The sequence below is a fragment of the Oncorhynchus clarkii genome, chromosome 18, assembly GCF_045791955.1.
Source record: "Oncorhynchus clarkii lewisi isolate Uvic-CL-2024 chromosome 18, UVic_Ocla_1.0, whole genome shotgun sequence".
NCBI classification, from domain to species: Eukaryota; Metazoa; Chordata; class Actinopteri; order Salmoniformes; family Salmonidae; genus Oncorhynchus; species Oncorhynchus clarkii.
Window position 1 is genome coordinate 45,051,186 of NC_092164.1, and position 14,120 is coordinate 45,065,305.

At 46.6% G+C, this 14,120-nt stretch overlaps 1 protein-coding gene across 1 annotated transcript in view; it reads right to left on the reverse strand.

Moving 5' to 3' along the window:
- Positions 1-14,120, reverse strand: part of LOC139372663 (protein FAM135B-like) — a 34,418-nt gene that overhangs the window by 5,403 nt on the left and 14,895 nt on the right. The window contains exons 5-12 of the mRNA XM_071112444.1: positions 13,936-14,109; positions 13,520-13,652; positions 7,498-7,651; positions 7,244-7,293; positions 6,196-6,351; positions 3,047-3,120; positions 2,688-2,842; positions 111-2,406 (exon numbers count right to left, since the gene is read on the reverse strand). Coding sequence (XP_070968545.1) covers positions 111-2,406; positions 2,688-2,842; positions 3,047-3,120; positions 6,196-6,351; positions 7,244-7,293; positions 7,498-7,651; positions 13,520-13,652; positions 13,936-14,109 — 3,192 coding nt within the window. The remainder of the gene's footprint in view (positions 1-110; positions 2,407-2,687; positions 2,843-3,046; positions 3,121-6,195; positions 6,352-7,243; positions 7,294-7,497; positions 7,652-13,519; positions 13,653-13,935; positions 14,110-14,120) is intronic.

The window sequence follows — 14,120 nt, forward strand, 5'->3', positions numbered from 1 at the left end:
AGCATCATTATGGGAAATCACACACTCACAAGAACTCATCATCAAAGAGGTCAAAGAGCAAACATCTGACTTCCGTCTCATTCAAAAACTAGAAAGAAAAAACAACTCACTGCAGCATCCTCTCGTTTGTGTCATCGTCTGGCCCCAGGGAGTTGGACGAGGATGAGGAGATGATGCCGAAGGACCCCAGGGGCTGATGGGTAATGGGGGATGCGGCTTGTCGAGTGGAGATGCCGCTAATGGACGGTGAGTCCCGGAGGACGGAGGAGAAGGGAAGACAGGTCGGAGCACAGGACACAGACATATTCACCACCTCCACCACCTTCCTGTTCATAAAGGACAGGCCTGACCCTGTGGTTGACCCCGAGCCTGACCCTGACTCCGAGCTACTGGGAATCTTAGCCGGCTTGGTCTGACCGTTGAGATCCAGCTGCTCTCGCTCGTTGGCCGGGAGCCCTATGAGGTCATCAGACCTGGCCCTATCATTGACAGTAAGGCCTATGAGGTGGATGGGTCTCTCTGTGTGGTTGGGGATAGAGGGGATCGGCCTGGGGTCATGGAGGCTCTTCCTCTGTGAGACCACCACTATGTCACGCAGCCCGACCCGATGGAGGCTCTGGCAGGGAGTATGATGATGATCCAGTAGGTCCTGGTCAACAAGGTCATTCAACCCAATCTGATGGAGACTCTGACAGTCATTCCTGACTGGATTATCCTCCACATCATCCACCAGCACACCGCTGTCATGTTCACAGGGTTTTGTCTCACAGCTACAGGGGGCGAAGTCTACTTCACAGGGACCTGGGTCCACTGAGTTTGGGACACCACAGCTATCTCCTCTGTGATGTTTCTTATCCTCCATCTGACTGACTACAGCTGGATCCTTCACATCATCATGGCATTTAACATACTGTTGGAACAGCAAGACTTCCGGTACTCGACTAATACCACTTAACACTGCTTTCATGTCCTGAGTGTCTGACAGGGCCACTGGCAAATCAGATTCATTAGATCTAAGAGTTTCTTTAAGAACATGACAACTCTCCATATGAGCTCTGGTCACATGCTGGGGTGGTGAGGGCGCAGCTACCCAGTCAAACAGACCAACCTCAGGCAGCTCTCCCTCTTGGATGTCCTCTAGAGAGGAGTAGTTTCCCCCGGATAAGGACTCCTGGTGTCTATTCAAGTCCCCAGTCATTACATGGGTGGGAGCAGTGGAGATGGAGGAGCATCCCACCTCCTGGTCCTGGTACCCGCTGGTCCCCTCGCTCTCCGTGTCTACCTCCGCCTCCGCTCCTCCCTGGTCCTCTTCTGTGTCCTCAGGGCTGGAGATCTGAGGAGCTGAGACAGACTTGGTCAGTTTACTGAGCTGTTGCTGGTACCTCTGTTCCTCGTCGTCCTCGTAGGGAAGGGACGAGATGGAGGTGAGGGAGGCCTGGATACCCATACTGCCACCCCCTCTGCCGGGCAGGCTGCCCCCGCTGGCTCCACTCTCTGTCTGCAGGCCCTCCAGGGAGCTGCGGTGGGCTGGGTGTCTCCTCTCCAGGCGCTGCAGTACCATTATCTCCTCCAGAGGGCGCCCTCCTCCAGTCCGGTGAGCGTCCAGGAGCCAGGCCATCGAGCTGGGCTCACTCTCGATGCCTGAGTCAGAGATGACGGAGGGGGAGCGGTTCATTATCTTGGGGCCCCCCACCCCCACCACCCCTCGGTGGGCCAGCTCTCTCCTCAGGTCCGTAGGTAGAGGGTGCGTGAGGGGATGATCTTTGAGTGGAGCCTGGGGGTAAGTGGTTAGACGGCTAAGAGGAACATACTTGCTGTCGTCGTCCATAGCAATGTCATTCTCTTCTACATCCAAGTCAATTCCTGTACTGATAATGTTCTGGTATCTCTGTGTGATGATGTCCTGGTGGTTCTCCAAGTCTTTCCAAGTCGTGTCTTCACGGTTAGAGGTATGTTGTGTGTCCGTACACTGTTTGTGGTTGGAGGAGATCATTAGCACTGCCTCTCCTCTGAATGGATCCACATCAGTGGGCCTGACTCTGATTATTCTCAGGCCTAAACCAGGGCTCTCCTCTGATTTCTCCTCTGCCTTGGCCTGCTCCTCTGGATCCCCTGGCTGGACTGGCTCTCCCTGGTCTGGTTCTCCCTGGTCTGGGTCTGCCTTGTCTGGCTCTGATGTCTCTCCTATCTTGTCAGTAATAATGCTGGTGCTCTGCTCTCCTATGAGAGACCTGTGTGTAGACAGGTCCATGCAGTCCTCACTGTCTTTAGGTTCCTGGGTTGGTATTGCTGGTGAGCTGGTGAGCTGGTCCAGGGGAGGAGGGCTATTGTTGGAATCAGTGACAGGAGGGTCGGGGATGGCCTGCTCACTGGTGGACATAGGTGTTGGTATATATGATCCCCAATCTAGAAGGAAAGATGGATAAAAATGTTAGGTCTTACGCTAATAATAGATGTTTGAATTATGCTTATCTACACTACTTGAAAAGTAGGAATCTGAAACAGATCAAAGAGTATTGTTAGCACAAATAAAAGCAGACTCAGGCCAGGATTCAAACTGAAACAGATTAACAACTTATGCACTACTTAAAGGTTAATTCTTGTTGAGCCATCAGCAGTCATGATCTCTGCGAATGTAGAGGAAAATACATCGCTGTTGAATGAAATCCCGGACTTAGTCAACTCACCTGTCCGTGGAGACTCTACATATCTATCTTCGAAGATGATAGGCAGGCTGTTCCAGTCTCCGTCAATGTCCAGGCATTCTACAGGTAACGGTGGCATCCTGGTCAGGTAGTTGGAGCTACGCACCTCCACAGCTATCTGACCGTGTCTGTTGATCCTTTAACCAGAAGAAAGAAGATAGAGGAAGAAGACGATGTTAAGAGGAGAATGAAGAAGGAGATTACTATTTGCTATCTATCATAACGACTCGAACACATTGGACTTACATTTCCTCCATTCATAGAATGAAATCTCAGGTGAAGAATTAACATAACATTTTGTGTAAAACAGAGTGACAAAACTACATCATGCCAATACTCACAGGTCCTCTTGGAATGTCAGGGATGTCTCTTTGGGGTGTTCTGTGAAGAAGTATGCCTCTGAAAACCGCCTGACCTGACACCAGCACAAAATACAAACGAGAACCACCTTCATTTTCTCACTGAGAAACCTACAGAGTTAGTACTGTATGCATGAAAGGCAAAGATTTGATCTTCAAAATGGTGTAAAAGTTAATAGTGTAAAAATGGTTCAAATATAGGTAACTGCCAAAATAAAGGAAACACTTGAGTAAATGAGCGAGACAATGTATTTTGAAAGCAGGTGCTTCTACGCAGGTGGGGTTCCTGAGTTAGTTAAGAATTAACGTTCCATCCGTTCCATACTTAGAAAATGCCCAGTTGCCCATTATTTTGGCTAGCAGAGATCTCAGTGACTGAAAGAGGGGTCTCAAAGGAGTATAGGAGGTTTAACGTGTGTGTGTGTGTGTGTGTGTGTATATCTGTATCTCAGTCACAAGGGGCCTCATTTATAAACCGTGCGTACTTAGAAAATATATCCCAAAGTGTGCTTGTGCCGGTTTTCCAGCAAAAGTTAGCGTTTATTAAAAAAAATTAACGTGACAATTTCCTTTCCTCCACGCAAACTTCAGACCATGCGTACGTACATCTTATAGTGGTTGAAGTATTGTATTGCAAGCAGGTATTTTGTGGGGGATATGATGACAGGCTTATTGATCAAATAATCACAATAACACGATGTAGCCTATTTCCTTTAGTTGGAATGTAAATAATTAGACATAAATTCCTCACCCTTCGTAGCTGTGATGGGTTCACATTACTGATGGTACCAGACGACACATTACCATGCGCATCTCTAATTTAACTGGGGCTATTTAAATAGATAGGCTATGCATTTCAAGTTTGGCTGTATGTGATCCCATGAGCAGTGCGGTTTATAGCCTACAGATAATTTTAATTGGGTGAACATCAAAACAGTTGCTCTTTTACTATGAAGTATGTACAGTGCATTCCGGGAGGTATTCAGACCCCTTCCTTTTGTCCACATTTTGTTACGTTACAGCCTTATTCTAAAATGGATTCAATTATTTATTTGTTCCTCAGCAATCTACACACAATACCTAATAATTACAAAGCGAAAAAAGGTTTTGAGAAATATTTGCAAATGTGTAAAAAAAAATACAAATAAATACCTTATTTACATAAGTATTCTGACCCTTGGCTATGAGACTCGAAATTGTGCTCAGGAGCATCCTGTTTCCATTGATCATCCTTCAGATGTTTCTACAAATTGATTGACCTGTTGTATATTAAGTTGTTTGGACATGATTTGGAAAGGCACACACCTGTTTATATAAGGTCCCACAGTTGCCAGTGCATGTCAGAGCAGAAACCAAGCCATGATGTCGAAGGAATAGGCCGTAGAGCTCAGAGACAGGATTGTGTCGAGGCACAGATCTGGCAAAGGGTACCAAAAAAATTATGTAGCATTGAAAGTCCCCAAGAACACAGTGGCCTCCATTATTCTTAAATGGAAAAAGTTTGGAAGCACCAAGACACTTCCTAGAGCTGGCCGCCCGCAATTGGGGGAGAAGGCCCTTGGTCAGGGAGGTGACCAAGAACCCGATGGTCACTCTGACAGTGCTCTAGAGTTTGCAAACATTTCTAAAAACGTGTTTTTGATTTGTCATTATGGGGTATTGTGTGTAGATTATTGACGGGGAAAAAACGATTTAATACATTTTAGAATAAAGCTGTAACGTAACAAATTAAGGAAAAAGTCAAGCGGTCTGAATATAGTAGCACTGTATGCTACTACTGTATGTAGCCCACTGTAATTTGTTTTTAGTAGCATTGACAGCATGTTCAGTTTGGGCGAAAAGTTGTTGCAAAACATTGTTGAATTCAAATGTTCTCTCTTTCAGAAACTGTCACAGTCCTTTGCCAAATACAGTAAAAATTACTACAAAAAAAATGTACATTCTGCCAACACAGTAAATAGACCAGTAATTCATGTAAAATTTTTGACAGTATGCATAGGCTACAGGTTTGCTGTGCGATAGGAGCGTGACATCATAAGCCTATTTAATCTCAGAGCCTATACCAAGGCAGGACAAAGAAACACAATACTCTATTGATAAACAAAATATTGAACAACAATTCATCCTTTGCATAGAAGTGTGGGTTGTTACCTACTTTTAAATTGCTTCCATATACAATCAATCTTGCAGAATGCGGGGCACAGTTTTGCGACAGGTCTGATTTATAATGGGAAACATGCTATGTATGGCATATGTCAAGTTTATAAATCAAAATATTTTTAGACTACAAATCATTTTTAGAAATGGCACAGATATTTAGTGTGAAATTTACTGAACGGTTATAAATGAGGCCCCAGATCTCAACCCAGTTGTCGGTGTGTTCTTTACTTTGGCAGTTATATGTATGAACGATAAATATGTTAAATAATTCATGTTAAATAAAGTGTTCAATTATGTATGACTTCTGGCATTTTGCAAATGTAATACCATGTTGACTTTGATACCATGCATTATCAGAAAAAAAATAATCCCCACTGAACTAAACCTGTCTTCTGTTTATAAAGTCAGAGCGTGACAGAGACAGAGAGTCAGAAACATCAGGATAATTACAGAATAAATGTTTATTGAAATCACACCCATCCTGTGGGTGGAAGCATGAAACTAACCACTGAGGGTAAACTAACATGGAGACATACTGTGTTCATTATGATTCACAGACAGACAGGCAGACAGGCAGACAGACAGACAGGCAGGCAGGCAGGCAGGCAGGCAGGCAGGCAGGCAGGCAGGCAGGCAGGCAGGCAGGCAGGCAGGCAGACAGACAGGAGATCTGCAACTAACACTGTGAGAGACAGTTTACATTAATATGAATCATTCCAATGATTAGATGAAAATTACATTCGGGATTCTCAGATATAATGTCTAATCAAGGCATAGAGGTCTATTGGGACTAAGTTGGTGTATTTTACCTGGCAGTAATACTCTTACGCAATCTGACACACAAAACCTAATCAGAAAAGTGGGCTTTGGAGAGTTCAAGACCTCGGCTTTAAAATAGATTAGATAGAATGTATGTGATGTGTGATGTTCCTGAGGAGGTCAGGGGTTGGAGGTCAGGGGTTAGGGCTCACCCTGAGTGTGTGGTGTTCCTGGGCCAGGTGGGACAGGATATGTGTGTTGGGAACGGCAGCCTCCAGGAAGCGTGTCCACAGGGCCGACAGTTGGGAGCAGAGTTGGGTCAGGTCTCTACAGATCTGTTCTGCTACTTTCTCATGTCCCTCCTGCAGCTAGAGAAAGAGAGGAGAGAGGAGACAGACGAGGGTTAGGGTCAGCGTGTGGTGCTGGTTAGAGGGGTTAGAGGCTGGTTAGAGGTCAAAGGGCAGGTTAGGTAGAGCAGAGCTGTGTCAGGTCTCTACTGATATGTTCTGCTGCCTTCTAATGGAGGAGACAGTGGATACAGATAGTATCTCTTTATATGCTCAATTAATTCATGGTATCTTAGATACTGTATATAGTAAAAGTACAGGTAACTGCCAAAATAATGGAAACACTTGAATAAATAGATACGTATATTCAAAACAGGTGCTTCCATACAGATGTGGTTCCTGAGTTCATTAAACAATTAATATCCCATCATGTTTAAGGTCATGTATAAAAATTCTTGGCAGGCCATTATTTTGGCTGGCGTGGCTATGCCCTCATAGGATGACAATGCCCCCCTCCACAGGGCACGAGTGGTCACTGAATGGTTTGATCATTATGAAAACGATGTAAATCATATGCCATGGCCGTCTCAGTCACCAGATCTCAACTCAATTGAACACGTGTTGGCGATTCTAGAGTGGGGCCTGTGACAGTGTTTCCTACCACCATCTACAAAACACCAAATTGGGTCATTTCTCATTGAAGAATGGTGTGGCATCCCTCCAATAGAGTTCCAGACACTTGTAGAATCTATGCCGAGGTGCATTGAAGCTGTTCTGGCTTGTGGCGATCCAGCGCCCTATTAAGATGCTCTATTGTGTTGGTGTCTCCTTTATTTTGGCAGTTACCTGTATGTTGATAAAGTGAAACACTTTAATAATGGAATTGTTAGAGAGGAAAGAGAACATAACTAATATAAATGTGGATACTGATCTTGGTTTTAATCAGTACTGTATGTCTCGTACACCCACCTACCTGTAGTTCTGTTCTGAGCAGATTTAGTGTTTCTTCCACAGGAAGCTCGTCTGTGGAGAGAAAGACCAGAGAAAGAGATTATTACAGCAAAGCCCGGCTCTACTCAGTCTTACACCGTATGAAGTAAACCCACTGTAAAAACAAAAATATTAAAAAAAAATACAATTGAACAATAAATGATTGACTTGATTGATTGCCACAATAGACATAGCTAAATAATGAGGAAATGCTATTGTAACATGTTGTTGCCTCACCTATGTCCACCTGGTCCAGCTGTGGTATCTCCTTCATCACCGTGGTGTAGTAGGAACGTAGGCCTCTGTGTACCACCAGTAGGAGGCGACAGAGTCTACCATGCCATGTGTGAGCTCTCTGTAAACAGTTCTCACTGGGGACGTAGAAACTCCCCTGGAGGGAAGAGGGAAGAAGGAGAGGAGGAGAAGAGAGAGGATAAACACGTGGAAGAGGGGAGAGACACATGGGAGACAGGAGAGACGGAGAGACACATGGGAGACAGGAGAGACGGAGAGAAAGGGGAAGAGAGAGAATAAACACATGGAAGAGGGGAGAGACACATGGGAGACAGGAGAGACACATGGGAGACAGGAGAGACACATGGGAGACAGGAGAGACACATGGGAGACAGGAGAGACACATGGGAGACAGGAGAGACACATGGGAGACAGGAGATGCGGAGAGACACATGGGAGACAGGAGAGACAAATGGGAGACAGGAGAGACACATGGGAGACAGGAGAGACACATGGGAGACAGGAGAGACACATGGGAGACAGGAGAGACACATGGGAGACAGGAGAGACACATGGGAGACAGGAGAGACAAATGGGAGACAGGAGAGACACATGGGAGACAGGAGAGACACATGGGAGACAGGAGAGACACATGGGAGACAGGAGAGACACATGGGAGACAGGAGAGACGGAGAGACACATGGGAGACAGGAGAGACACATGGGAGACAGGAGAGATGGAGAGACAGGGGAAGAGAGAGGAGAGACACATGGGAGACAGGAGAGACACATGGGAGACAGGAGAGACGGGGAAGAGAGAGGAGAGACACATGGGAGACAGGAGAGACGGAGAGACAGGGGAAGAGAGAGGAGAGACACATGGGAGACAGGAGAGAGGGAGAGACAGGGGAAGAGAGAGGAGAGACACATAGGAGACAGGAGAGACGGAGAGACGGAGAGACAGAGGAAGAGACCGGGAAGAAAAGAGACATGGGAAAAAATGTTGGTTACTCCATCTAGGTCAAACGATAACGAGCTGCTTTAATGACGGCCAGGCCCACATACTGGGACTCTACGGTCTCCCCAGTAGGAACCAATGAGCTCCCTCTGTGTAGCCTTGCCATTGATCTTGGTCTGGAACAGGACTTTATTTAGGACCTTGTCTAGTGAGTTAACACCAATGTGTAAAGTCTCAGTCACCACATGAGGTTTTGGACTCAAGCAGCTCCTAAACATAGCTTGGTACCCAGTAGTAAAACAACATTGATGTGGACGTGGTACTGGAAGATATAGAAGACATGACCCTACAGTAGTTGTATGACCTTTAACATGTCCTGTGGACAGGAACTAACTAACCTCACACTACCCAGTAACCACCAACTACCCAGACATCAGTAACAATCACTGGTGATGTTTCATACAACATATATTAGACTGGGAAGGTAATGGATTGAAAGCTTAGCCAATCTGTTCATCAATGTTACTGTACTACCATTTAAAGGAAAGTATTTATTAGTAGTAATTCCTATTTCTCACCAGCAGGTGGCTCTTTAACCGCAAACCCACAGCACTTTCACCTCTGACACTGAACCAGTCCCAACACACACAGGCCCCAGCCCCTTGGGATGCCAGCGCCTGGCCTCTGTCACTGTTTTCTGGACAGGGTCCATCTTCCTGTGACTGGCTGGCTGTTCTGGCTGCTTTGGCAGTTTTGTTTTAAAGATATATAATGATGGTGTATGTTTGGATAATGCCTGTGTATGTGTGTGAGTTTTAAAGGCATGTAATAGTGGTGTATGTGTGTGAGTTTTAAAGGCATGTAATAGTGGTGTATGTGTGTGAGTTTTAAAGGCATGTAATATTGGTGTATGTGTGTGAGTTTTAAAGGCATGTAATAGTGGTGTATGTGTGTGTGCACTATAATTTACCTTGGGGCAGTAAAGTGCAGTGCCCTATCATCATAGCTCTACTCTGCTCTGTAATAACAGATAACACTTCTGGATCCTCCACAACCAGGAAGGAACATCTGTATGTTTACTTTCATAGTTCCTTTGACCTTTATAGTGGCACACTGGGATATGGGGGTTGTAACATGGAACACCTCCAGGGGTATTTCTGTCACTATGAACGCAGTCATTATCCCCCTCCCCCACAAAGCAAAACTATGTTTTCCCCTCACTGACAAGTCTAAGAGTCTCAACGCACTTCACTCCATCGATCGACATCTGAGCATGTGCATGGGTGGAATCAGATTTTTGGGAGCAAACTTTTGTCCACATCGTCATTGCGTTCCACCCAGAGAGGAAGTCTGCCTTGTGTAGTGTATATCTACCAGGGGGCTTGGGGTGCCAGAGTAGCTTACCAAGCAAGAGGGGCCGAGGCAATCTTTGTGTAAATACAGTATATTTCTTATGCGAAGTAACCTTGTTTGGATACTGTATTACAGTATTCTTAAGTCCTAATTGTCAGCACCAGCCACATGCAAAGCTGACTGTCTGTTACAGGAACACAAGGCTGAGTACACAGGTTACACGCTGGATCTGATGGCTGCTGCAGTGCACCGTGGGATACGTAGTTACAGGGGGTCCATCTGCTCCGACAGAAATAGAACTCAGAGTTACAAAACAATGACATGAATGGGAATTCCTGCTCTAGTAATTATATTTCTATGGCTCACTCTACATCTACATACAACAGGAACAGGGGACAAGCCAGCAGCTTGTCAGGCAGACAGGCTGGTAAAAATATCAGGGCAGGTCTCTCTCTCGAAAAGGCCTGAGACCGTGTGCTTTCAGTATCTGAAGGTATCCTGCCTCTTGCTCTTGCATTGGTACCTGACATTCTCAACCACCCCACGAGGGTCCAAGATGAGTGTCTCCCTCAGAAAATCTTTATTGCCTCTGATATTGCTGAGATACACATTTTTATACCAATGAGGAAATGGGAACGATGTAAAGAAAGTCCACATCCATGTTCTGCCCACCACAAGAGGCAGCACCACTATAATTCAGCTGACATCAACACAATTTTCCAACGACACGTGTCCAGATTGTGCAATAACAACACTCTTAATAATGAATGAAGAAAGAGTGTGGAAAAGCTGTGGCAGTATAAATAGGGTAGTGCTGAAATGTGCTTATACCCTCCAGGTAGAAAGCCTTACATAAATAAGGGGTTTGAAGAGAGGAGAAAGGGAGAGAAGGATGGCACTCACACACACGCATGCACACACACACACACACACTGTGCTCTGTACACATTTCTCCTGCAGGTAAGCTACGTGGCGGTTGGAGGAGTACTCATTAAGGGGATCAAACACCGCCCCCCGCCCAGCTAAATGCAGTGCTTATTAAAGTTCCCTGTTGGAGGCGCTGTATAAAACCCATGAACAGGGGGGCCGAGCCCGGTGTGTGTGTGTGTAACCCATGAACAAGGGGGCTAAACCGAGAGGAGGGGCTATGAGGGGGACAACCTAGCTCTCATTAAGATTTAGTGCTCAGTCTGTGACATCTGTCCACAGGGCCAAAGGGCTGGATCAGGGTGTGTGTATGAGGCACATGTTGGTGTGAGCAACAGCTTTTGCAATCACAGTAGCGACCTACGCCGGATAAGACTAGTGAAAAGTAGCTGCTCTGCCGGAGGAGGACAACCATACCGTTATCACTCACACACTTTACACAGACCTCATACAAACACACACCTCAATCACACACTTTACAAAGACCTCATACAAACACACACACACCTCAAACACACACTTTACACAGACCTCATACAAACACACACACACACCTCAAACACACGCTTTACACAGACCTCATACAAACACTCACACACCTCAAACACACACCCTCACACACACACTTTACACAGACCTCATACAAACACACACACACCTCAAACACACACCCTCACACACACACTTTACACAGACCTCATACAAACACACACACACCTCAAACACACACCCTCACACACACACTTTACACAGACCTCATACAAACACTCACACACCTCAAACACACACCCTCACACACACACTTTACACAGACCTCATACAAACACACACACACCTCAAACACACACCCTCACACACACACTTTACACAGACCTCATACAAACACACACACACCTCAAACACACACTTTACACAGACCTCATACAAACACACACACACACCTCAAACACACGCTTTACACAGACCTCATACAAACACACACACACCTCAAACACACACCCTCACACACACACTTTACACAGACCTCATACAAACACACACACACCTCAAACACACGCTTTACACAGACCTCATACAAACACACACACACACACACCTCAAACACACGCTTTACACAGACCTCAAACAAACACACACCCACCTCAAACACACACCCTCACACACACACTTTACACAGACCTCATACAAACACACACACACCTCAAACACACACCCTCACACACACACTTTACACAGACCTCATACAAACACACACACACCTCAAACACACACACACACCTCCAGAAGCGAGAGACGTGAGTGGTGTCTGTGGTTGATGCATCCAGCGAAGCACTTTCTCTGACTTCCCACAGCTCTCAGGCCACTAAATGAGCCCTTAACATGTGGAAACCATCCCTAATGGCTACTATTATCCTTAGCCCTGTAGTCCACAGGCAGATGAGAAGCCTTATGACACCATATTTACTGCTGAGAGCAGAGAAGGCTGCTGGGGGGGCTCATAACAGTGGCTGGAACGGAGCAAATGGAATGTTCTGGAACGGAGCAAATGGAATGTTATCATACACCTGAAAACCATGGAAACCATGTGTTTGATCTGTTTGATACCATTCCACTGATTCCACTCCGGCCACGACCACAAGCTCGTCCTCCCCAATTAAGGTGCCACCAACCTCCTGTGACTGAGAGCTGCTGTCGTTTCTCCTCCAGACGCCAGGCCACAGTCGCTCAGCCGGTCTCAGTGTCCTGCTAGCCTCGGGCTGCGTCCGAAAAGGAACCCCCAAAATGCACTGCTTTTGAACAGCGTCTTGGGTTCCGGTCCAAAGTAGAGCACTATATAAGGAATAAGGTGTTCTTTAAATGCAGCCTCGGTGTCCTGCGAGCCTGGTCTGGCCACGTGGGTTAATGAGACATTAATAGGGACGCAGCCTCAGTGTCCTGCGAGCCTGGTCTGGCCACGTGGGTTAATGAGACATTAATAGGGACGCAGCCTCAGTGTCTTGCGAGCCTGGTCTGGCCACGTGGGTTAATGAGACATTAATAGGGACGCAGCCTCAGTGTCCTGCGAGCCTGTTCTGGCCACGTGGGATAATGAGACATTAATAGGGACGCAGCCTCAGTGTCCTGCGAGCCTGTTCTGGCCACGTGGGATAATGAGACATTAATAGGGACGCAGCCTCAGTGTCCTGCGAGCCTGGTCTGGCCACGTGGGTTAATGAGACATTAATAGGGACGCACCCTCAGTGTCCTGCGAGCCTGGTCTGGCCACGTGGGTTAATGAGACATTAATAGGGACGCAGCCTCAGTGTCCTGCGAGCCTGGTCTGGCCACGTGGGTTAATGAGACATTAATAGGGACGCAGCCTTAGTGTCCTGCGAGCCTGCTCTGGCCACGTGGGTTAATGAGACATTAATAGGGACGCAGCCTCAGTGTCCTGCGAGCCTGTTTCTGGCCACGTGGGATAATGAGACATTAATAGGGACGCAGCCTCAGTGTCCAGCCTCACTGTCTCTAATACTTCTAGAGGGACCTGACTGATGACCTGTCCTTACAATAGTGGAGGAAGGGAGCGACAGAGAAAGACAGCTTTGATTCAGTTCTTCTGTCTCTTGGCTCTCTCATCTTCAGTGTGAACTCTGTGGGCCACTTTCCCATGTTCAGGTTGCCATTTGAGTATTACTAGTCAAGGACTAGGCTTGTTGGTGTTGACCATTTACTGTCCTCTGTAAGGTTTATTGAGAAACCTTGTACTCATGCACTTACAATACAGTTTGACTTGATTTGACTGTACCTCTGTGATGACAGGCTTGCAGTATCCAGCCCCAAACATCAGGTTCTCCATGGACACCCCCATGGCTGACGGGTCAGTACCGTTCTCTGGGGAGCCCTTTCCCAGCCAGGAACCCTTCCCTGTATGGGCAAAGCTATGGAGAGAGCGAGAGAGAGAAGAGCAGTTAGTCATTATGTAATTCAGTTCTGGTGTAATCAGGGAAAAGAATGGCTGAACATTCAGGTTAAGATTTTGGCAAGTGGATTCATCAAGTGTTTGAAAAACAACTTATTCAAGTAGCAGGCCAGTGGATGCACTCTCAGAGCAGGTTGCCAAACTAAACCCATTCTAACAGGAGAGGAGATACGTGGTGTGAGAGCTAAGAAGTGATCATCAGTGTGACATGTACACACACAAAGACACACACGCAGCGTTACCTGATGAGTGGTTGATGCAAGGCCACCAAGGATGCGTGTATGGAGACAGAGATGACGGACAGGTGGAAGTAGTCGAACATGACAGGTACATGGTGGTGGAGACCGCTCCTGGGGTGGAAGTGGAGACCCAGGGTTCTACTGCTGATGACTGGGACTGTCACGATGTCCCCTAACCTAGAGACAAC